The sequence below is a fragment of the Calidris pugnax genome, unplaced genomic scaffold, assembly GCF_001431845.1.
Source record: "Calidris pugnax isolate Ruff unplaced genomic scaffold, ASM143184v1 scaffold89, whole genome shotgun sequence".
Taxonomy (NCBI): Eukaryota; Metazoa; Chordata; class Aves; order Charadriiformes; family Scolopacidae; genus Calidris; species Calidris pugnax.
The window spans coordinates 7,496,451-7,521,057 of record NW_015090865.1 but is presented as its reverse complement, the minus strand read 5'-3'; the positions used below and the strand labels follow the sequence as shown (position 1 = coordinate 7,521,057).

Below are 24,607 nucleotides of genomic sequence, written 5' to 3'. Positions count from 1 at the left end.
TCCAGAGGAGGAGACAGCAATTGCTGTCAGGGAGCTGCCGGTTGGCAGCACACAGGATGCGGGGAGGCACTGAGCATACAGCCTCCATCCTGCCGGGATCCTCCCGGACCAGAGCTTTGCTGCAGGAGGGCTTTCTCGTCAGGTGGCCCACCCTTTCTCTCAAGGGTGGACCTCGGGAGCCACCCCACACTCATCCCGTCACCTACAGCATCGCCTGGGTGCAGAAGAGCCGGGGGCCCAGCGCTCGCCGTGGTCCTCGACCTGCACAGCCCTCGCTCGCCGGGTACATCCCACGGGGACAAACCAAACTGGAGGGAAAGGCAACAACGGAGAAGGTGAAACTCGGAAAAACGGGTGTTACACATGGATTCTGTGGGAGGAGAGGATGGCAGGCGCAGGCCGTGGCATTTTTTCCCACTGGGTATCAATTTGTAAGGGTGAAGTTGTGCTAGTGTAGCTTTTACAGCCATTTGTGAGTCACTCCAGGGACTCTATTACATTGAAAAAAAATTTTTTTTTTTTTTAAAAGATTTTTTCAGAAAGAGGTCATAGATAGAAAGGTGAAACAGATGTTTCCCAAGGCAATTCCTGTCCAGACCCCTACTCCTATTTCTTGAAATTGCTGCAATTATCATACCAAGAAGTGTTTCATTTGTTGGGGACAGGGCAGCGGGGCTGAGCAGGCAGCACTGATTACTGGCCGACGATGTCTAGCACCAGGAATGAAAAACGTCTTGTCTATTACAATAAACTTCATTAATTCAAGCCACAGTGGAAACTGCCGCTTGGGAAACTGCTGATACTTTTGGTGCACACACAAGCTATAATAAAAAGATAAAAAGCATTATTCCAACAGGAATGCCTCTGTTCTCCCGGGAAATGGCTCCCGCTGCCCAAGAAGCTCCCGTGGGGAGGAGACCCTGTGCCATGGCACAGCACCGGCCACTGGTGGCCCATCGCCCCTCAGACGCCCGTGGGTGCAGGACAGGGCTGTCACCCTGCGTGGCACGGCCGGTGCTGCTCCAGGCGCAGGGAGCCGGCAGCGCTGCAGGGACGGGACTTGGGAGGGACTGGGTTGGTCCCTTCCCACCTGAACCACTCTGGGATTCCATGATTCCCAAAGCACCCCAGGGGTGGCAGAGCGCGAGGTCCTGGAGTTCAGCAGCTGCCCACGGGCATCGCCCCGTGGCCGCCGGAGCTCTGTGAGGGAAACCCAGTGCTGGGGACCCAGGAGGGACGCGTTTCTGGCCAGGGACCTTCCAGGATTTGGGGCATGTGATCCCTTTGCATTTTCCAGTGGGAACACAGACATTTCACAGAGAACACGTAAGTTCTCTTTCTCAGTCACCTTTTGAGGGACTTCAGAAGAAAACATCATCATTTGTGGAGTAAAAAGCTGAAAACCACTGAAATTCCCCCCAAAACTTACTGTGTTCCCTCACTGCAGACTTTAACAGCAGCTCTGAACCTCACATCGCACCCTCCCCTGCCAGGGGAGAGACCCAAATTCTAAAATTACCCACTCCAAATGAGCATTTTCACAGCCCACTTTGTATCAGCAGTCACTGAGTAATTCACAGCAGATCTAAGATTAGCTAACGAAGCGCAGTGACTCATCAGCCAAACCTCTGTGCCGCTGGGAAAATTCAATTTTTCTTTAGCAACAGAGCTTAAACTGTGGAAATTATAAATAAATACAGTTTGGAGAGGAGGATTCTTATTTAAAACTCACTGATACAGATATTTGTGCCTACAATGCCCTTGTAACTGCATCTCTGACAGTTTGCCCTAGCGTGGGACGGTGCCGGGGGTCCTGTGGCCCAGCCGTGGGTCCCCGACCGGCAGCGCCGCGGGGCCGAGCGGGAGAGGGTCCGGCCGCGCCGGAGCACGCCGAGACAACGCACTCACCAGCAGAGCCTGATTCCAAACCGCTCATTAGCTCACACCCATACGCAAATTAAAACCATGCAGAATCATTACAGGCTTCTGCAGATGACGTTGTTGAGCAAAATGATGGGGTGGAGGAAAGTCATAAAGAGTTGAAGCAGGAGGGGTCCCTGCCCCCACGCCAGCCGTGCCATGCAGAACACGGCCAAATTTCAGTCCTGGAGCAAAGATGAGCTCTGGATCCAGGTCCCGTGAGCTTGGTTGCAGTTGCAGGATTGGGACCCCACCACACCCAGCCCCCGTGGGACCACCATCCCCCTGCCCAGCCCCTCTGCTCTCCCCGTGGAGGCCCCACTGATATCCAGCCTGAGCTTCTCCACCACCACCAGAACCACCTCCACCTCTCTGCAGCCATTACATGTGGGCTGAGTGACCAGGTGCTACCGTCATCAGAGAACCAAGGAATGATTGGGGTGGGAAGTGACCTTAAAGCCCCTCCAGTGCCACCCCCTGCCCTGGGCAGGGACACCTCCCACCAGACCAGGTTGCTCCAAGCCCCCTCCAACCTGGCCTTGAACCCCTCCAGGGATGGGGCAGCCACAGCTTCTCTGGGCAACCTGGGCCAGGCTCTCACCACCCCCACAGCAAAGAAGTTCTTCCCCACATCTCGGCTCAGCCTCCTGCAGCCCAGCACAGGGGGGCTGGCAACGGGGGGCCGAGCCTGAGCTGCCCCCCCAGCCCCGAAGCGAAGAAAACCAACCCCCCCTTGCTCCTCAACGGCCCCTGGGTGGGGGCTGCTCCGTGTTCCCTTCAGCCGCACTCCAGAGTCTCCATTTCAGCTGGGTTCTGTTCCAAGCCACATCAGGCCTCGGTTATCAAAGCCAAATGCTTCAGGTTTTGGTGTGTAATGAAAACCAGCTGACAATCTATGTGTTTGTCCTGAGAAATTGGTTTTGAAAACAACTTGCCCAACTTTGTGTTTTATAATACGAGCTTAAAAAAAAAAAAAAGAGTTTAGGGGAAAGAAGATATTTTCCATACAAGCCAGACGTTTGATTGGATTAAAGCAAGCTTCCCTTTCAATTAGGCTGGCTGGAGCACCGCCGAGGGCCGGGCGCCCGGCTCCGATGCCCCTCAGCCCGGAGGAGCCATCGCCGGTGCCCAGGCTGCTCCCTCCTGCCACAAGCCCAGTCCTGGCTGGAGGCCCCCAGCACAGCCCAGAGCCCCCTGCCCAGCGAGGGGCCAGGACACCCGCGGGGTGCCCGAGCGGAGAAGGGAGCACAGAAAAGTGTGAAACTGGGAGAGAGACAAAAGGAGCAGCTTTAGGAAAACATCCCGGAGGCTATTCAGGCAGAAGCAGGTGCTGTGATGCTTCACCACCATCATCCCAGCCCCCCCCATCTCTGCTGCCACCGGCTCCGCCACAAGTGCTCCCCAGGCATTTCTCTTACACGGGGAGTGTGGTGGGACCCCCAGAGCGAGGGTCCAAGGGCCACCAGCCCACTCTCACCATCAGCCACAGCCTGGCCGCCCGCTCCGCTGGCGATGGTGCTGCAGCCCCGGCAGCTCTGCCTGCCCTTATCGGCGTGAAATGGGCACCGCGCCGGCAGCCACAGCACAGCCACCGGCAGAGATGGCATCTATGCCTTAGGATCCCTGATGGAATCTGAACCATGTGGGTTTTTTATTCTGCAAGTCACTCGGGTGGCTTTATCGGCACAGAACAAAAGGTTGTTTAAATACTGCATCCCTAAGTGCCACAACCCCAGCACTGGCTCAGCAAAAAACCCCTCCCCTCGAGGGGCCAGCGCAGCCACAGGGGCACCCCCAGCACCACCCAGCCACCAACGTGTAGATTCAGGATATTAGTAAAATGCCTTATTACAAAAAATACTGATGGGTTTGGTATTGGTTTGAATAATGTCAGAATAAAATACTGGAGCCACCCTCGGATCCTGCAGCGCTGGTGTCTCACAGCTGGGCTGTGTGCGCTGCAGCTCAGCCAGAGGGCTCGGGGAGACACCCCCAAAACCACAGTGCGGAGCAGCGGAGACTGCAGTAAGACTTCAGTACAGTGAGAATTGAAACAGACTTAAAGAAGCCCACCATTTCCTAAAACCAGGCTCAAGTTGTAAAAGTATAAGGAGGAAAACCTTAAAAGCAAAATGTCACAGCGTTTGGAATCTGTTATCGGTGTTCCATGGGTGGCACAGAATCTATTACAGGGAATACTAACGACCACTTACTATTCCTGAACGCTGCCATTTAGGTTTTAACCCAACGGCATTTTTCCTGTGACAGAATAAAAGACTAAAGCAGTTCAGATTTCACATTATTAAATATGACACTTAGAGACATCTACATTAGCTTTTTAAAATCAGTTAAGAAATGAAACATCACCATGCTCTTGGTTTATGCTTTTGCATTTGCTGAGAAATTATTTTCATTTATCTGTGAGCACAACCGCTGCTCTGGGGACACGAGGTGACAGTGACTCTCCTGACAGACAAAGGCAGAGGTTTGCACTCTATGGTTAAACATCTGGCAGAACACCTTTATGTGCACCAGGGGTCTTACTGCAGGGCCAAAATATCACAGGAACAAACTCTGGGACATCTCTCTTCAACGCTACCACCCCGGGACCACATCCAGCGTTGGAGGGCTGGACATGAGCTTACCTTCTCCGTCCCTTTCATGTCCCCAAGCCTGGAGACAAGCAGTAGCCCAAGCGTGAGGTACCGAATTCCCTCTCACACCCAGCAGAGACCCAGTGCCTGGTCTTAAGGATGTTTCTGCCCGTTCACGGGACCTGAGGGACACCCGCTCGCCTGCCTGGGAGAGAGAGGGACTCACCTCTTGCTCTTGGCACCTCCACCAGCGCGGAGCAGCCCTTCACGATGGAGCAGACAAGCACCGTTCCTGAGTGTGGGGGAGTCAGGGGTCGGTAATGCTTGTTTCACCTTTTTTTTTTAAATTTTTTTCAATGAACAGAAGGCTGCTTGTAACTCCCTTCAGCTCACTGCTGGAACGCTATGTCCAGAAAGCCTTGTGAGAGCTTTTGGCAGGGATTTTGTACAAAACAGGACTGTGTGAGCAGAAAACACAAGAACTACCTCACACGGCCATCAGCTAAGCCCAGGGCCGAGTCTGAGAAGATGCTAGAAAAAAGGCCCACAGAGAAAACTCCTGGAGATGGAGGGCTGAGAAAGGCAGAGCTGTTTTCTCCGCGAGCGGGAGCGCTCAGGGCACAGGAGCAGCTTTGCCAGCCCCGAGTCCGGAGACAGGCCGAGCGGACGCCCGGGTAAACAACTCCCCCACCGCGGCGGCACAGGGCGAGGAACAGCCCTCCCCTACACACTGCCCTCCTTTGGGCACTTATTTTTGGAAAACAGGAAGCTTATTGATTTGTTTGTGGAGGTGGCCAAAAGCGTTCTGGGCAGAGATGTCCTGTTTCAGCACTGCAGTTTGCCCGGCATGTTCTACACCGCAGCCTTCCAGCTCTTTCAGGGGAAACATATTTGACTCATTGTACACTCTGAGACTCAGCAGAAGGGGCGTTTTTGGTGTTGAATTCCTCTTGTTAAACTTTGTTGTTGTTCAAGAGAAAAGGGAAGCTCTGACCTCTCCTGCTGACATACAAAAGACCACAACATGAACCAGGAAAACACAAGTCTGTGTTTTCCGATCTGCTCGTTCTTCTAATTCAACACTAGTTCCTCACAGTGTTTGCTGTGAGGGATTCAGAGCAAACAGGAACAGAATCTGTGCAAGGACCCTGGAGCTCGGAGGTGATCTTCTACACGCACGCAACATTCCACCTACCAGGGACAACTCCGAGCTGTTTTCTCCAGCACCAGAAGCAAAGGATTACCATAAATTAACATTTCTAGGCTGAGGGAATCCAAGGGAAAGCTAGGCTAATGCAAAACCAGAAAAATTAACCAATACAGTTTCAAAAGCTTGTCCATAGGTCACTTTAGTTAGTAAACCATTTGTACCCTAAGTCTGGCACAAAACTGTAGGCTGCTCTCTGTTTTTTAAAGACTGCTAATCATTTCTGGTCACGTGTCAGGCCAACAATCCTTTCTACCCAACACCATGTGTTCAAGGGGCCTGAAATTACACTCATTGACCAAGTGTGAACAGAAAAAAAGTTAGTTCAAACGTGGATTGCCTCTGCAGTCAGGGGAACGACCCACCTCCACACGCGAGCACCAGCAGCATGCGGCGGCGCTGCCAGCTCTTCAGGGGTCTCCAGAGACACAAGCCCCCCGCGTTCCCAGGTGACTGCCTGCTCACGTACCTCACAACACCGCCTCGCCAGCGCTGTAGGAACGACAGGAAGGAGTTTTAACACATGCAACGACAGCCACAGAGTTCTGTGTTGCACATTTTCCAAGTTTTAATAGAGACCAGAGTGAGTCCGTTGTACTTAAGACACTACAATGATTTCACTCTATTGCATGTCCTGCTCCAATTACACTTCTCAGAGTACAGTACTGAGTAGAAGTTTGGTAGCTTTAAAATTAACACGTGTGAAATCTGTAAGTAAAATAAGCAGCAACAATAATTTTTGGGATTTTATCAAGAATAGCTAACTTTTAGGTAATAAATACATTCCAAGTTGTGGTTTTTGCTGTTCTCCTAGTTCATTGCCATATGACTCGTCAAATTCTCATCCTGGGGTAAGGTATCCTTAAGACTTTCCTGCAGCCTCACACCAGAAGAGCCTCCTAACGCCACGTCCTGGTGCCTGTCACCTGTCCCAGATGAAAAGCAGTGCAAGGTGACAAGGAAGCCCGTCCTCCTGCCATGTGCACGGCCACCTCCAGGTTCTCCTGGGGAGCGTGTCAGGGTGTCCACAGACTGGGTGACCAGAGCTCTAGGAGAACAGCCGTGCTCTTCTCTTCTGTTACCTTGAAGAAAGTGAGAGAGGGAGAGGTTACTGCAGGCAGCGTGGAATAGACCAGCATTAGCAGCAAGGCACACGCTCTGGCTTTCCTCTAAATATAGCCAGGAATTCTCCTGCTCCCAGCAAAGCCAGAGCAGCTATAGCCTGGGAAGAAACATGCCAAGTTAACAAACCCAAAGTAAGAGTGGGAATTGTCTCCAAGATAGACACGATGTGAATTTCGGTGACAATAACAAATCTTCCGTCTCTGGCTTAAAGACTTTTAAGTCCCCATTCGGGGTGGGTTACTGTAGGTTAATCTGCCACAAGTCCCTGCAGAGCGTGCCACGTGAGGAACATCTGCCTCCACTTTTCAAACACCATCTATAAAATAGGATTATTTTCCCCTTGAGAGCGAGCCGTACAGAAGCTTTTTAAGTACCTGCAACTGCCCAAGACGTTGAGTCGCTGTTAATGCAGTGGCAGAGCAGCCCTGCCACCTTCTCCTGCTGCCTCCAGAGCTAAGGGGCAGCCCCTTTCCCCTCGCCCCCCGCTGCAGGCTCCCCTTCCCACCCTGGATGCTGCTCCTTGCCGGCTGTAGAACCAGAGAGTCCTGGGGGTGGCCAGCATCTCTCCAAGGACCACGCACCACTCTGAGGGTGGCCGTGGCTGAGCGCTCCAGAGCATGACCAACCAGCCTTCGAGCAACGAGATGCTCATTGTGAATTCAGACGTGCGGGACAACATGCTCCAAATCACAGCTACCAAGAGGTAGGGAGGCTGCCCACGCTCAACATGTCACACCACTGTCAGCGTGTACTCTCCAGGTACCCCTCACTAAGAGCGAGGGCAGGGACAGGCTTGAAAAGATGCGTCTGCTGAAGAGGGATGCGTCTGTCACAACAAAAATCTACCAAAAACTACACTGGCATTGGCCCCATCAGTCAGGTTACGGAGTGGAAGCCTTGCAGGAGTTCAAAGGGAGAATCCCTTTGTCTTCAGGATCAAGTGAGGAAACCAGAAGACACGTAAAACAACTCAGTGATACAGAAACAAATGGAAAAAAAAGGCATGGAGATCCACACTTATCACTTTTCATGGCACCCATCTCAAAGGCAATTGAGTTTGAGCCAGTTCAAGAGTCTGACCAGCCCCAACACACGTCCCTGCCACATCAGCCCACATGGACCAGTCAGAGCCACAGGACAGGGCTCAAGTCCATGTTCCTGACAAACAGGATTAATGCTACAAAGCAAGAGATCAAAGACCTTTAAAGACCCCTCAGAGCTGAGGTTTGTGACTTGCAGGTACAGAGCACAATGAACCAAGAACGCCAGCACCAAACGCAGGAGGACCATGACGTTTCCCATGCTGCTGGAAAGGCACAGCACCTTCTGCGGGAACGGAGCCAAAGTGATTTGCCCACACTCGGCACCAGAGTGACCTTCAGTATTGCCCACACAGATGAGACTTCAAAGTGCTGAGTTAACGCACCACCAGCATCTGCCCTCAGGCCTGTATTCCAGGGAAGGACTGCAAGCAGGTTTCACAAACTCCTTCAGTATCTGGCAGAATCATCCCACTCCTAAGAAACAGGGATGTCTCATGAGAAGGCTCTATTACCTCTAGTCGACAGACCGTGAGTTTATACTTTATACTTTATACTATCTTGCAGGGGAATCCATTTGCCTTCTGAAGAACGGTGAGATTTTCAAGAGCGTACCACAGCTTCACTTTCAGGCTTATTATCTTACATCCACCAAAGTCTCAGTGAGGTCCACGGACTGGGCAGAATATCCCTCGGTTTTTGCAAGAAGCTGACCCTTTAGAGACAGATAACAGACTGAGAATATTTGGTCTAAACAGGAAAAAATGCATTTCCTTGTTGGGAGGTAACAGCAAGCCCTCAGGGCAGTTTTGTTCTTTGTGATGTTCACACTTGGAGGAAGGAAACACCAGGATGGGAGCACGATGCCAAACGCCTCCCAGAGAGGGCTCCTGCCTGACCCCGGGCAGATGCTGCCCCATCGCAGGGACAGGGACGAGGTCAATGGCAGCAGCCCCCCCGAGACTTCCTCGGGGCAGAGACCAGGCATTCTCTCCCCTGGCAACAGAAAGCTGCTGCTACCAGCAAAATGGGAAACTCCTTTCCAACAGCTGATGCTCCACGTCCCGAAACGGTGCAGCCTCACCACCCTGCTGAGCACTGTGTGCCCACGGACGGACACACTTGTCCCCAGCCTGGGGACACAGAGCTCCACGGCCTGGCTTGGGGTCTGTTCTGAGCAACCCCCCAGCAGACACAGGAGTTCTCAGCACGTTGAAACACAGCGATGGTCACTCAAACACTCTCACTTTGTTGCCGGAAAACTTCAGAGGTTTCTGCTAAAAAAAAATAAATCTCCAAGAGGGCACAGCAGGTTGAACACCCCACTCTGGCCATGGCCACAGCCTCGGCACGTGCCTGAGTAATGAACACATAACAGAGCGACTGACTCAGGACAGCGGCACGATCCAGCAGCCCGTGTGCTGAGCTGTGCGTCGAAAGGAAAGCCAAGAAAGCTCTCCTGAAGCCAAGTGCTTATTCATGGTAAAAAAGAGCAAAGTTTTGGATCAAATAAAGCCATTCACAAGCTCAGATTTAACAGCTGCAGCAGAGCACAGAAAGCCGATTTATTCTCCAAGGTCACCACATCCTGGGTGTGCTGATCCGTGGGGACCCTGCTCCCACCAGCTCTGCCCTCTCAGGGGACTCACACTGTGACCCTTCAGGTGAGACAAGTGCAGGACACCCCCGGCACCCCTCTGCGGCACAGGGAGCACCCCAGGGCCCGCACCTTGCACCTTCCTGAGAGTTCCAGGTCCAGCTTCCCAGCCTGAGGCACCAGCAGGTGGCCAGGGGAAGGCCAGAGGGACCACTGGTGGCCACAATCCAGGAAAGTCCTTCCCATGCTCTCCTCCTGTGGGTGAGTGGGGGTGATCGCAGCCGGGACCCCAATCCCTGACCCACCGATGGGAGCTTCAGAACCATCCCCAACTCCCAAGGCATCAGCACCCAGCTGAAGTGAACACCTCGGCAGTGGCGTTCTCCAACGTCTCTGTCATCCCAGCATCTCTATGAAAAATCCCCGATCAGGTTCGAGGGTTTTCCGCCTTTAGGAAGGGTTGCTTTCTGCATGAAGGAAAGGCTCGAGTTATTGGCTGGAGTCAAAACAGAACAGTCATCATTCGTAAGGGAAGTTAAACCAGTAATCTTGCTACAATTAATTTCTTCAGCTGCAGAGAACACACAGGAAATACGCTTTATAAAGAAAACAAGTCTGTCTGATCCTACAAGAGCAAGAATCTAATGCAAATTAAACAGGAACTGGTATGTCAGTTAAAAGCATTCACTCCTTCAGAAATAATCAACTTAATGAAAAAAAACCTTCATTAAAAAGATGCCCAGCTCCTCCCTTCCAGGGAGACACACATACCCAGGGATTGCAGGAGCAGTGCAGGGGTGAGAAGCATCATGACTCCAGAAGCTGAGGCATTAACCCCAGCTCTGCCGCCCCTGCCCCACACCAGGAGCCCTTCTCAGACGTGCACAGCCTCGGGATGCGCGAGAGCTCATTAACCACCCAATGCAGAACCCACATAGTCTGTAAAGGCACATATAGAGTGCAAAACAGATTTTAAAAAAATAAAGCAGGCAGCAGCTTATCCTCATCCAGTTTGTAGGACACGGGCGAGTGGCTTCCTGGAGTCCTGTGTGAGACTGAAGTCAGGGATGGTCACTCAGCCCACACACTGCCATTGACCTCGACCCCAGGGGCAGCAACGGGGACTCGGGGAAAGAACAAAACACGTATCAAGGCTGAAACACAAATTCACAAGTCTTTCAGCATTTAGGAGTCTTCACATCAATTTTTGGGTTCAAAGTCTTACCTTTCTCACCTGAGCATTAAAATGGGAAATGTCTGTGTCCCGCTGCTGTGTCAGCAGGCCCCATGTGCCATTAACAGGGCTGGGCTATTGCATGTCGTGTTCATTCCTCTCCTCCAGAGTAACACGCTTCTCAACACAGGGCTGCCCCTGAGTTTCCAAAAACCCCTGCTCCCTCCGGGCCCAAAGCAGCCCTTCTGTATGTGCAACCTGGAGGTGCTCAGGAGTTTGCAAATCCCCACTTAGCCCCAAGAGGAGCAGGACAAAGGTTTGAGCCTTACCCAGGGGCATGAGGAAGCCTCAGAAGGGCTTTACCCTGTGGGCTGCTCACTCCAACCTGTGCATGAGCCATCCCCGAGCCTGACCCCATCCTGCTGGACTCACCCTGCCCGTGGCCAAAAGGGGTGCCGCCATTTTAGACACCTCCATTTGTGTCTACAAATGAAACGAGAACATAAATGCCACGGAAATTTCAATTTTACAGTATTTGTAAAAGTTTTAAAAGAAACAAGTTTCCAAGCTCTTTGTCCAGACACCTCTCCTCACCACGCAGATGAAGCACATCTCTCCCAGCCCAGGAAGCGGAGCTGCTCTGCGGAGCCTGGTGCCCCCACACTCCCCTGAAACCTCAACAGGGGAGACTCTGCCCCTCTGCTCCGCTCTGGGGAGAGCCCCCCCAGTGCTGCCTCCAGCTCCAGGGCCACTGACAGCAGAAGGACATGGAGCTGTTGGAGCGGGGCCAGAGGAGGCCACGGAGATACTGGGAGGGCTGGAGCCCCTCTGCTGGGAGGGGGTGCTGAGAAAGTTGAGGGGGTTCAGCCTGGAGAAGAGAAGGCTCCAGGGAGACCTTGGAGCCCCTTCCAGTCCCTAAAGGGACTCCAGGAAAGCTGGGGAGGGACTCGTGATCAGGGAGGGGAGCCATGGAATGAGGGGGAAGGGTTTGACACTGAAGGAGGGGAGATTGAGCTGAGATGTGGGGAAGAACTTGTTTGGTGTGAGGGTGGTGAGAGCCTGGCCCAGGTTGCCCAGAGAAGCTGTGGCTGCCCCATCCCTGGAGGGGTTGAAGGGCAGGTTGGAGGGGGCTTGGAGCAACCTGGGCTGGTGGGAGGTGTCCCTGCCCAGGGCAGGGGGTGGCACTGGGGGGGCTTTAAGGCCCCTTCCCACCCAAACCATTCCACAATTCTATAACGAATCCCCCCAAGCCCTCAGCACAGGCCCCACCAGCACCAAGCACAGCAGGCTAGTGACACCGCAGAGGGACACCCACCCTCTGCTCACTCTTGGCTAAGCACAACTCACAGATGCCCAAAGCTTCAGAGGGTCTTGGAGACCCTCAGTCCAGAGAGCAGCCTGCCGTGCTTCCAAGGGAGTTGTTAAGCCCTTTGGGTGACACCAATCTCCTCCGGCAGCTGAAGTTACAGCTCACGTAAGCAGATCGCGTTCTGGGGCATCTGCGCAGCTCGTGTGCGGTTACAAATAGCACAATGTATGGCCTGCTGGCATTTCCAAAAGATATGGCTGGGAGCAGAGCGGAGGGAGAGCGGGGCAGCAGATGGCCCCAGCACGGAGCGAGGTGTCTCCCACGGGGACCGTGGTGGTCACACACCAAACGCACAAGTGCTTTTGGGAAGAGGGAAAGGGGCAGGATGGCACCAGAGGTGCAGCCCCAGCGACGGGGGACATGGGTTTGCGGCGCAGGCTATTTTAGACTTGTTCTCCCACTCTGTATTAGTATGCAGGGACGCTGGCTCCAAGCTGTTTGGAGGGAGACTGAGAAACAGTAATTAAGTTGGATGCTTGGTTTTAGTTGACTGAACCATCTAGAAGCCACGCCAAGAAAAATCTCAAGCATTCGTCTTCTGGGCTGAAATATTTCACGTGACCAGGCAGGTGTTTTCAAAAATTTAGCTATCACAGCAATCACCACCACAACTTTATATAAAGTTATAGAATCCTGTTATGCCACTGGCAGAGCAGAAGAGAAGGGGGAAAAGGAAAAAGAAGAGTGATTTATGTTGCTTCATAAACTGCTGGCAGGCAGTACTGGCTACATGCACATACAAAGCCCTGAACATCTTTGAAGGTGAAGTCATAACCCAATGTTCCAAATTTTACATTAGAGCTTACTATATATAGCTTGGATGCAATAGGCTTTGATTTTGCTGTACACAGTACCAGTGTGTCTTTTGTGATGAATGGCTAAATGCACCAATACTGAGGGTCTATTAAGCTAATAGCAGTAAAATTAAAACCTTCAAAACCCAGGATTTTCAAGTCACAGCTTGGGGGAAGAGGAGATAAAGAGAGGGAGGAAGAATAAAGGATTTTCCAGACCAAAAGAGCAACTGAATTTACACGTTGTAAACTTGTTTCAAGCAGAGATGTATATGAAAATCTACAAGCAGTTTGTAGAAGAAGTTTTACTGCATGAAAGAGCTGTGGGCAGGGAGGGGGCTGTCCTGAGGAGCGACTGGGGAGGATCACGGGAGCAGAAGGGACCCAGCCGTGTGGCACTGCAGGGTTTGCTCAGCCTGACAGGGACCAACACCCTCACGGCGCAGAGGGGACGGAGCTACACGCGCTCCTCGAAAGTCCCCTGACCCCACCACGCAATGTGTGCCCCGGAGCAGGGACAGGGTGACCTTAGGAAACACCTTCCCTCCCGTGCTGCATCCGTGGTGGAGCTGCAGCCGCAGCCCCATCCGCTGCTCGTCCCCACCATGTGTGACACCCCCCCAGAAGCCCGCGGGGGTAACAGCAGGGTGAGGGGGTGACCCATTGTCTGGTGCTGTAAAACCAGAGAAGACAACTCACAAGCGCCCAGCACAGCGCAGAGCCCTCGGCAGCACAGGCAGCGTGCACAGTGGCAATCTCTATGTCACACACGAGGAGAAGCTACAAAGCAGCATGAGGAGATGCTGAGTGGGCATTTTTGTCCTGGCATTACCCTAAGCCAAGTGTCTTACAAACATGACTTCTACAGGCTGTTAGTCTGCCTGTTGTTTTTCCAGAAATCTTATTTTACTAGTCAGTTAATGACAAGGTTTTAATAAAGTATTTTCTTTGCAGAAAAAAGGATGAGAACAGAAGAATAAAAACACAAAATGATCACACCAGCTTTTCCATCCCAAACCAAGCCTTTTTTAAAAAAAAAATCCAATTGCTTCTAGTTTTATATGCATTCACAAATTACCTGAATTGTTTGTGCATTTTTTCCACCAATTACCCTCCATGCTTTGCAGAACACGCCAGAAGACAGAACATTTCCCAACTGAAGATGCCACCAGCCGCCACCTCCTGCGGTGCCCAGGGCTGGCAGGGGCAGCGTTGGCAGAGCTGCCACCGGAGCCCCCCGGGCCCTCGCTCTGCGCCAACGATGAGGAGCCCCCGAGCAGCCGCCGGGCGAGCCTCGGCACCACGGGCTGCACAGCAGCACGGCGGGATGTCAGCAGCCAGCACTGCCCTTAGAAAGGACCATGGCAGACATAAGGCTGCGCTGCCTCAAAAAGACCTCACAGCTTTCTGGCATTTAACTGTAGCTCAAGAGTTACTGTGGTCCTAGGGCTCAGAACTACAAACATTAGTGAAAAACTAAGTTATATGCTTCAGGAAAGAGTAGTTGATGAACTGATGACAACATTTCAGCTCTACCTTAGGGAAATTGAAGGAAAACAATCAAATTCAGTCCTCCTGAATGGAGAGAATTTGGTATGGGGCAAGTCTCTGAAATTCCGAGCTCTTTTATAAGCGACGTACCAGAACACTGGACATGCTGCTCTGACGGGGGACCTAAACGTGCCATGTGAAACACGGGAAGCTTTGTTCTGCTTTTCCAGCTCTGAGCAACAGAAATTGTTATCCCGGTCCCATACCATCCCCAGAGAGTTGGGCTGTGCTGGCACCTCACCACGAACAGATCGAAGCAGAGTCACCTGAGGGGAGCCAGCTGAAGGAAGGCAGTGACATGATGCTGCGTGTTAAATTTATCTATATACCCATATACACACCCTCTGCTCTGCACATGGAGCTGACACACACCACACCTGCAATAACCCAAGTCTCCTCCGATCTCCTTTTCCTTCTCTCGGCCACACGCTTCCCTGCTCTGCATGGACGGGCTGGCACGGCCAACCTGACTGGTCCAAGCCTCAGGTCCTTCTCCCCCCTGCCCCTTCTCCTCCCCAGACGTGGCCCACCAGCCCGCCCAGAGCTCCCAACAGCAAAGACAGCCATCAGTAACGGTGACAACATCTGCTCTGCTAAAGCTGGCCCACACTGCACACACACACACAGTGAAGGCAGTCCTGCAGAGGGATGAAGCTTTGCTGCTCCTTTAAATAGACCCTCTTCGTACAGGAGTGATGGATTTTGACCACGATTCTCTCCCTGGCGAGGACAGCGTATTCTGGGCATCGGGTTTATTTATACTCCAGATCTAGCTAATAGGAATTTGGGTCCAATCCAGACACTCTTGATATAATAAAGTCTTTAGCCAGAGTTAAGAAGCATTTGAAGGGACAAGATCAAGGATGAAGCTCAAATGCTGCTGCTGCAGTTGGACATTTTCACTTACTGGGGTGTCCAGCTGTCCTGACACCTCGAGCACACAGGATGAATATACCACACTCTGAGTATTCACTCCAGCCAGGCTTGCTGAGACGGAGTAACAGCTCCAGCAGAGCCAGTCCTTCAGCACACTCGAGCGAGCACTGAATTCCCATGACAGAGAATACAAAAAAAAAAAGAAATAAAATCCTCCCCCACCCCCAGATTATGTGAGCACTGACCATCACAGTCCCACCGTTTTAACACGGTTTCGACAGAGAAGAACGACAGGCTACAGCAGGAGTGGCAGTGCATTGTGAACACCCAGTCCCTCCAGCACGGGACAAAGAGCAGGAAAATTTAGGGAACGACATAATGAACCACAGTGTATAAAGCAGCAAGACCTTTGACAAGACGACTCTCCCTAATGATTAGTTACGGTTTTCAGAGCCCTTGTTTAACAGTATCACAGATGAAGTCTTGTCTAGGGAGTGACAACAGGCAAGTTGTGAAACCACTCTAGAGCTGAAGTTGCTGGAGTTTTCCCATGGGCTCACTGGGGGCAGCGTAGTAGGCAGCATCCACTGAAATTACAGGTGGTATTTATACTCCTAGTCACACCACATCCTGTATTTTTAGGTACCAAATTTTCATCCTGGGCAAAGTTTTGACTGATGAGAAAGGGAGTCTCATCCCCCTTCATGCTTGCAACCAGCAAAAGCAAAACCCAGAGGCATTATAGAGAATCAGCTCCCACGTTTACATTCCCACCGAACATCCTCAAACACAGAGCCTGCAGGTGAAGCCCAAAGGAACTTAATTTTATGGTCCAGGCCATTCCTCAGCAATGCAGCAACTCTTCAGACACAAGCCAAACCCCAAGTGCTGTGAGAAACATTGAAATACTGTTCCCTGGGTAAAGACAAGTTCTGGTACAATCACTCTGAAGAGCCATAAAGTGCCTTTGTAAGAAATCCATACCAGAGGGGTCAGAGGAACTGCCCGGAGCAAAGGGCCCCCGAGGGCCCTGAACTGTTACGGGAAACTGCTGGGCATCGGTACCCAGGTATGATAAATATAACCTCAATTCCAAGAAGAGTTTTAGTTCTTTGAACCAAGAGATATTTCAAAGACACTTGAAGTCCAGGAGCCCCTAGCCCTCCAGCCACACAGCACTGGTTTGGACACAAACGAAGTATCCTCGATACCCACTACACCCAAGCTGTAACCAGCGCTAACACAATTTTATCAGCTCTTTGAGCCAGCAATGCTTGGTTCTGCGTGATGTCAGCTCCCCTCTGGGAGCAGGGGCTCCAGTTCCCATAGTCCCCCCCAAAAATTTGGAACAAAAGGCTCGTATCACCTCTGAAATTACCACCACCAACTGACAGTTTAAAAAATTGTCAACATCAGTTTTTAAAGAAAAATAAATGCAAACAAACAGTGGAATGTAGACTAAAAAACTCAAGAGGCTTTTCATGGGAAGCTGTAGTCCAGCAAACACTCACCTGATACTGGAGGCAAAGTTATGTCTCAAACTGCGTTAAGAGATCTCTTATTTCTGGAGTCAGATGCTCTACTGCCTTTGCAGCTTCCGTGATAGCTTTCCGATACATCCCTTTCTTCTTGCGATTAAATCTCAGTTTGAAAAACTCAGAGAAAGGAGAGAGTTTTGAAACAGACAAGAATGAAGTTGTTGGAGAACCAAACCATGATACCTTGGCTTCTCGCCACGAAGGTTCCCCATTTTCCTTCTGGCTAAGGTTTATGTCAAGAACACGTGCTGGCCACCATGGAAAACCATGAATTTTACCCCAAACAATATCCCCCACTGACACAGTTCTTCCATCTTCCGTAACACACTTAGACACGCTCTGGGTGTGCAGTCTGACTGTCAGTGGCGGCACTATTTTACGCTCATCTTTTGAAGATGAAGAGACGGATGCATCATCACCAGGCAAAAAGTCACACAGTTCTGGTGATGTTACTTCTGAACTAGAAGACTTGGATTCATCTAGACTGTCGTTACTACACACCGATAGACTAGAAGAATCTGCTTTTCTTTTACGATAATTCATAAGAAAAGCCAAGTTATCATGTCCATCTTTACCCTGGGGAAATCTTTTAAAGTCATCGTCTTCACCCGAGCTCCCTGAAGATACCTCAGCTAAACCTCTGTCTGTGGATTCATCATTGTAAAATGCCTCAGGATTGGACTCCCTGCTGTTCTGTAGGACATTTATTTCGTCAATAAGTTCTGCCTTATAAATTGAAACACTCTGACCATCATTTATGCGATGGGGCTTCAGCCGGATCTTTGGGGGTGGGACATCGGCGCTGGAGTGCACCGGCCGCGTGAGCTTCAGTTTTGGGATGGAGGCGAGCTGGCTGCCTGCTGTCTTCTCCATTAAACATTTGGGTTCTCGACACCGCTCAGAGTCTCTGGTCTCCTCCTGCTCCTCCCCTCCATTCTGCATTACTCGCTCTGGACAAAATGGCTTGACTGAGCCGTGAACGCGGGAAGGGATTTTGACAACCTCGCCTTTCCCCTGGGGAGTGCTGTAGGATATTTTTATAACTGGCGTTCGATGCACTAGTTCCCCAGAAAATTTGTCATCCTCTCTCTTTTCTCTTTTGTTCCTCTTCTCTGCGTAGTCGGAGTCGCTGTGCTTTTTCTGCTCCTTGTCCTGAATGCTCAGCTTCCTCCTGGTTTTCGCGTTCTGCCTGGCTGTGTCCGCGTCCTCGGGGTTCAGGGTGTTCTTGCACTTCTCACACAGCACCTGCCTCGGCCGCAGCCGGATGGTGCTCATGATGAGCCGCCCAGGGTCCCTGTTCCGTGACAAGCGCCTCCGCGTCCTCTTTATAGTCCGTGGTGGGGGCTGTGGGACCCACTGGTGGTAGGAGTGCCGCAGCCACAGGGGCCGAGGGAAGGGGGCTCCCTCGAAGTAGGGGGGGTAGGGAGGAAGGCTGCCGGGCGGCGGGGGAGGCAGGAGTGGGGGCACTTGCTCATCCCCGCTCCCTTTGGGAGGCTTCTCTCCATCAGGCTGCGGCTGTGCCTGGCCCTGCACAGCTCCTCCAGCCTCAGCTCCTCCAGCCTCAGCACCTCCATTAGCACAAGCATCCGCAGGAGGCTCCTCGGGCTTGGGGAAGGACGGGAGACAGAACAGTCCGGACCTAGAGCAGGGCGAGAAAAGAAAGGAGAGAGACAAAGAGTCAGGATGTTTGAAAGTTGCTTCTCTGGGAAGGGTGCTCATCACAAACATTCTAGTTTCTTTAATTAAAAAAAACCCCACAGAACAACCACCCATCGCCACCCCAAACCCTCCCACAACTTCCACATACTACGAGCGCAGCATTTCCCTTGACTTTTAAGACAAGTCAGCCAATTCTGCCACTGAAAATAATAACAGCATTTCAAAATTCAGGAAAGATGTCCTAACTCCTCTGCCAGAAAATGCAGAGAGATCAAAATCTCCATTTCCATGAACTCTTTGCCCAAAGTTTTGCTCTAGGAAGTTGTAAGTTTTATCATGCAAAGCAGTTTATTTTATCAGCAGGCTGGTAAGGCCGTGAGGAGAGCTGTGGTACAGACTGTACAAACCTGCTGGGAGCCATCAGACCTCCTGTCTTCACACCCTCCTTGCCTGGCAGATTTTTCAGCTTCTCATTCCAAATCTGAACAACCTGACTTGGACGGATAACTTGCATTTTCAAACCACCGGTTCACCAGCACACAGCTCTGCTCCCGGTCTGCCCATCTCTGACTTCATCTCTTAAAATGAGGAATACACTACTACTTCAGCACAGCAGGGTTAACAACAGTGATGTACTATTGTCCAACGCCAAGTCTCACAAATGCTACCAAAGTCTGGATGCAGTATCTTGCAGAGATACTGGCAAAAGCAAACCCTCTGAAACACACAACTGCAGTTCAAGTCTCTGGGCTTCTGCACCAGAATTTATGCCCTTGGCCCGACATTAGCAATATTATGCTAACACAGCACTTGGACAAATATTTGTCCTGAAACACCGACTCAGAACGGGCAATGCTCGCTATCTTGGCTTTCCAGAGAGAGTTCTGTAGAGAGGACACCATCAGTGAAGTGCTTCAGCTTAATGCTACAGTCCCCATTCCCCTCCTCAGCAGCCATCAGTCTCCTTCCAGCCACATCTTCTCTGCGTAGTCGGAGTCGCTGTGCTTTTTCTGCTCCTTGTCCTGAATGCTCAGCTTCCTCCTGGTTTTCGCGTTCTGCCTGGCTGTGTCCGCGTCCTCGGGGTTCAGGGTGTTCTTGCACTTCTCACACAGCACCTGCCTCGGCCGCAGCCGGATGGTGCTCATGATGAGCCGCCCAGGGTCCCTGTTCCGTGACAAGCGCCTCCGCGTCCTCTTTATAGTCCGTGGTGGGGGCTGTGGGACCCACTGGTGGTAGGAGTGCCGCAGCCACAGGGGCCGAGGGAAGGGGGCTCCCTCGAAGTAGGGGGGGTAGGGAGGAAGGCTGCCGGGCGGCGGGGGAGGCAGGAGTGGGGGCACTTGCTCATCCCCGCTCCCTTTGGGAGGCTTCTCTCCATCAGGCTGCGGCTGTGCCTGGCCCTGCACAGCTCCTCCAGCCTCAGCTCCTCCAGCCTCAGCACCTCCATTAGCACAAGCATCCGCAGGAGGCTCCTCGGGCTTGGGGAAGGACGGGAGACAGAACAGTCCGGACCTAGAGCAGGGCGAGAAAAGAAAGGAGAGAGACAAAGAGTCAGGATGTTTGAAAGTTGCTTCTCTGGGAAGGGTGCTCATCACAAACATTCTAGTTTCTTTAATTAAAAAAAACCCCACAGAACAACCACCCATCGCCACCCCAAACCCTCCCACAACTTCCACATACTACGAGCGCAGCATTTCCCTTGACTTTTAAGACAAGTCAGCCAATTCTGCCACTGAAAATAATAACAGCATTTCAAAATTCAGGAAAGATGTCCTAACTCCTCTGCCAGAAAATGCAGAGAGATCAAAATCTCCATTTCCATGAACTCTTTGCCCAAAGTTTTGCTCTAGGAAGTTGTAAGTTTTATCATGCAAAGCAGTTTATTTTATCAGCAGGCTGGTAAGGCCGTGAGGAGAGCTGTGGTACAGACTGTACAAACCTGCTGGGAGCCATCAGACCTCCTGTCTTCACACCCTCCTTGCCTGGCAGATTTTTCAGCTTCTCATTCCAAATCTGAACAACCTGACTTGGACGGATAACTTGCATTTTCAAACCACCGGTTCACCAGCACACAGCTCTGCTCCCGGTCTGCCCATCTCTGACTTCATCTCTTAAAATGAGGAATACACTACTACTTCAGCACAGCAGGGTTAACAACAGTGATGTACTATTGTCCAACGCCAAGTCTCACAAATGCTACCAAAGTCTGGATGCAGTATCTTGCAGAGATACTGGCAAAAGCAAACCCTCTGAAACACACAACTGCAGTTCAAGTCTCTGGGCTTCTGCACCAGAATTTATGCCCTTGGCCCGACATTAGCAATATTATGCTAACACAGCACTTGGACAAATATTTGTCCTGAAACACCGACTCAGAACGGGCAATGCTCGCTATCTTGGCTTTCCAGAGAGAGTTCTGTAGAGAGGACACCATCAGTGAAGTGCTTCAGCTTAATGCTACAGTCCCCATTCCCCTCCTCAGCAGCCATCAGTCTCCTTCCAGCCACAAGCCAGCTAGTCTGACTCTGGTACCAAGCCACTGCCCTTCTCCAACTGACACAAAAAGAACCCCTGAGTTACCTGGGCTCTGAAAAGTCCTTTCCCAGAATGCAGAGTAAGAGAGCGAGAACTGGTTCAGATAACAGTTGAGCTTAACTGGGAAGCTCCAACTCCCAACGCCACTGTTGAAACCACATAATTTAGAACAAAATGCTTTTGTTCTAAGAGAGGGTTTTTTAAACAGAGACAACTGAGAATGTAGGTGTCTTTCAAATGACAACCAGGAAGGCGAGTACAGTTTGTACAGCCAAGGATATCAGCACCGTCCATAAAACTGAAGTGATATCATTTCCGAAGCTCTGGCTATAAATTTTGGTTATTTTATACAATGAGACTATCGGATTTGGTCACACCAGAAACACATACAAGTTTTCTGTTCCTCTCACGGACGCAGGCCCAGCCCGGCCCTGAGCAGGCAGCGCCGTCACGGCCACTTCCTTCCCGGGGAACCACCGGCACGAAGGTCTCTCTCGGCAGAAGCACCCGAAGGTTAACCCCACCGCACGACCCACGTTCGTTAAGTTAACGTTTCAGCACATGGTAGCCCTGCTAGCTTTGAACTGGCCCACCCTGCCACAGGCCCCTGCTCCTGGCCAGAGGCCATGGGGACACCAGTGCACACGCTGGCAGCCGGGGACACGTGCCTCGGAGAAGTGCAGAGGCTGTTAAGCCATTTTAACCAGAAGCCTGGGGTTCTGCTATTTACACTTGGTATAAAACTACAAGGAAAACGTCCAACTGATGATGAGGAGCCTCGACGGCAGGGACTCCTTGCCCAGACTTGAACACCAGCCCCCCTTCAGCAGCTCTTCAGCCCAGAGGCAGCAGCACCAACCGTCTGAGAGAAAGACCCCACCTGCCTGGTGGCAGGGATTACACCAACAGGACAGGCTGAACAGCAAAGCAGCTTAACATCCATTTTCGACAGCAGTGGCTTCCACGTGGCCAGGCAGTGGCTCCAGCAGGGAGGGCCATGGCCAGGCAGGGACCAGTGAGCTCTGTAAATCCTGCAGCTGCTCCTGTGCTGGGGCGGGTGGCCACCGCTGTGTCCTGCATCCCACCATGGGATCCCACAGTGCCAGGAGAGCTGCTCTCCACAAGGCCACGGCACCGGGGATGAGAGATACCCAGACAGTCCTTCCTGCCCCGTTCTGGGATCCAGTTCTTTTCCTTCATACTGGAAGTGTCTCCAAAGGCTAAGGTGGCAGTTTTGGTGAGGAACCACTGCTGTCCCTGCCTGCCACGCCAGCTCTGGGTAGAGGCAAGAAGAGTTCCACCGTCTTGCCCATCTGCCAGCCCCCTCCTGCAGGGATGTGCCCCCTGGCCCTGCTTCTCGGGCACCAGGGAAGGAAAACTGCTCCAGAGAGGCTGTGCTCTGAGCATCTCCCATCTCATCCCAGCAGCTCCCATTCAGCATGGGTGAACAACCACCACCACCCAAGAGTCCTTTTGGTTTCTCTGTCCCTCCCCACTATGTACCCCTCCTGGGATGAACTGGAAGACCAGGCTCCTTCAGCTGCAGGAAAACCCACTGGAAGGGATTAAGTCCTACCCTTGGAGAGTGCTCACCAGCTGCCTGCCCGTAGCCCCCCCGCTGCTCCCCCCTCACCAGCCCCTTCCACGCAGGCACAGCTCTGTAAGAGGATTTAGCTCCGGTGTCTTTCCACCCACCACAGGATGAGATATGTTCCATCTGACACACTTCGCTTCCCAGGAGCAGCTCACTTTTGCCACAAGGAGAAATACCAATTTCACCAGCTTTCCCTATGCCCCGCATGCTTTTTTGCACAAGTCTGGGTGAAGTTAATGCATTTCTACCCACCTACTGTCACCATTGACAGGCACCAGCCAGCAGGACACCGCTCCGTCAGCAGGGAGGAGGGGAAATGCTTTGGCCACATCTCTGTTTTGGGGCCTTCAAAGTTCAGCACCAAACTGAGAAATTCCTGCTGCCCCTGGGACACATCTCAGCCTTTACCTGCCAACCAGCTGCAGAGTGAGTCCTGTCCTCTGCTGCTTCTGCAGTGGGCAAGGTCTCTTCTTCCCTCCACATCCCAAATTTACGCCGGCTGCAGTGGAGAAGGCACTTTGAGCCCATTCCTCACACTCACCCAGAGGCACTAAGGTCCAGCCACTCACCTCACATCCTGCTGACAGCCACAACCAGGGGTCACAGCTCTCCGGCCACGTGCTGGCCACCAGATCACAGGCTTGCTGTGGCCAGCACAGCCCAGCCAGTGCTCTGGACCACCACGGATGGGATGCTGCCCCAGCAGCTGCTCTCTGTTCACAGGGGAGGGGAGCTCCTGGCCCACCACCTGGGCTGCCAGAGACTTTGCCAGAGACTTGCGGAGGCCGAGATCCCTACCCGGGGCTTCTGGAGAGACAGGCAGGAAAGCAGCCCTGAAGCAATGGTTAAAGCAGTGCCAGAAGGCACCCAAAGCCAAACCGCTTTTCTTTGTGTTTCGGTCCCTGAAACGGCACCACCACACCAAGGGGGCGGGGAACGGGCCCGCTCTGAGATTTCAGCCTTCGTTAAGGAGAGGAGAGGCAGCAGCAAGCCCACCCCAGGTCACCTTGGGGCAGGAAGGCCCATCCGAAGGCTCCCTTTTTGCCACAGAAAGGTCTGATCATTAGAGAGGATAATTACTGGGGCGGGTGGGAGGAGCTGGGGGCAGCCACCCCATTGACTAGTTCAAACACATCAACAAACCCCTTCCTTCTGCCCTCCCTGTTCCTCTTCCAGTCAGAAAGGAGGACGTAGGTCCAGGCAGTCCCAGCCGAGCCACAGCTCTCCTGGTAGATGGGACAGCACCAACCCTGGGAGACAACTCCTGTGCTCAGGGTACCACTGGCCACCCCAGCAGGGACCAGCAGCAGGGCTGGGGCAGCCATGGGCTCCAGGAGCACCTTAAACCCTGGGAGGAAACACCCGCCGGGTCGTTGTTTGGGTCCGGTGGAACAGGGGGGGGAAAAAGAAGAAAAAAATAATGGAGAAAGGTTAGGGAAAAAACTCAGGTGAAAAAAAGTGCATGCTGTCCCTCAGGAGGATGACAACTGGACTGTGAGGGGACAGAAAGAGCTGGCTCTGGCCTGACCGAGGGGATGCCGCTGTTTGGCTGGAACCAGACACCAGGCAGGGTTTATAGACTCTTAATGGAGTTAGATGCCTGAATGCTTTTGAAAATCTGGCTCCAATTTTCCAGGATAGCCATATAAAACTAAATAAACTATGAAAATTAAGTTCAGAAGTCTTGCTTCATACATCCCCTAAGCAGAAGTAGAGGCGAAGCCGGCCCTACTCCCACCCGGCGCCGATCTGGCCATTCCCTTACGGAGCGGGCAGAGAGGGAGCCCTGCCTGAGGCAGTGGAACCACCGGCCACCGAGTCCCCGGCCAGCATCAGCCCCCCCCGAGTCCCCGGCCAGCATCAGCCCCCCCGGGCGGTCAGGGATGCTGGGAGTTACCACGGCTCTGGAATACTGCATCCCCTGCGCCAAGGCCTTTCCCCCTCAGGGGAGCCGGCCCTTGGCCAGGGAAATGTCCCCTCCGTGCCGGGGGGCTCTGCCCCTCCGGAGCTGCTCACCCAGCCGGGGGGGGGGGGGGG

General features: G+C 52.4%; 2 protein-coding genes and 1 pseudogene across 2 annotated transcripts in view; all 3 read right to left on the bottom strand.

Moving 5' to 3' along the window:
• Positions 1 to 6,232: 6,232 nt before the first annotated feature.
• LOC106889878 (PWWP domain-containing protein 2B-like) lies at positions 6,233 to 19,339 on the bottom strand. Its single transcript, XM_014945342.1, has 2 exons — positions 16,759 to 19,339; positions 6,233 to 6,803 (listed from the first exon to the last, which is right to left on the bottom strand). Exon 1 carries the CDS (start codon positions 18,556 to 18,558, stop codon positions 16,777 to 16,779), a length of 1,782 nt encoding a protein of 593 aa, XP_014800828.1. The 5' UTR covers positions 18,559 to 19,339; the 3' UTR covers positions 6,233 to 6,803; positions 16,759 to 16,776.
• A 61-nt stretch (positions 19,340 to 19,400) lies between these two features.
• On the bottom strand, positions 19,401 to 22,505 carry LOC106889810 (annotated as a pseudogene).
• Positions 20,148 to 24,607, bottom strand: part of LRRC27 (leucine rich repeat containing 27) — a 28,351-nt gene continuing 23,891 nt past the window's right edge. The window contains exon 11 of the mRNA XM_014945223.1: positions 20,148 to 20,173. Within this exon, the coding sequence (XP_014800709.1) occupies positions 20,148 to 20,173 (26 nt within the window). The remainder of the gene's footprint in view (positions 20,174 to 24,607) is intronic.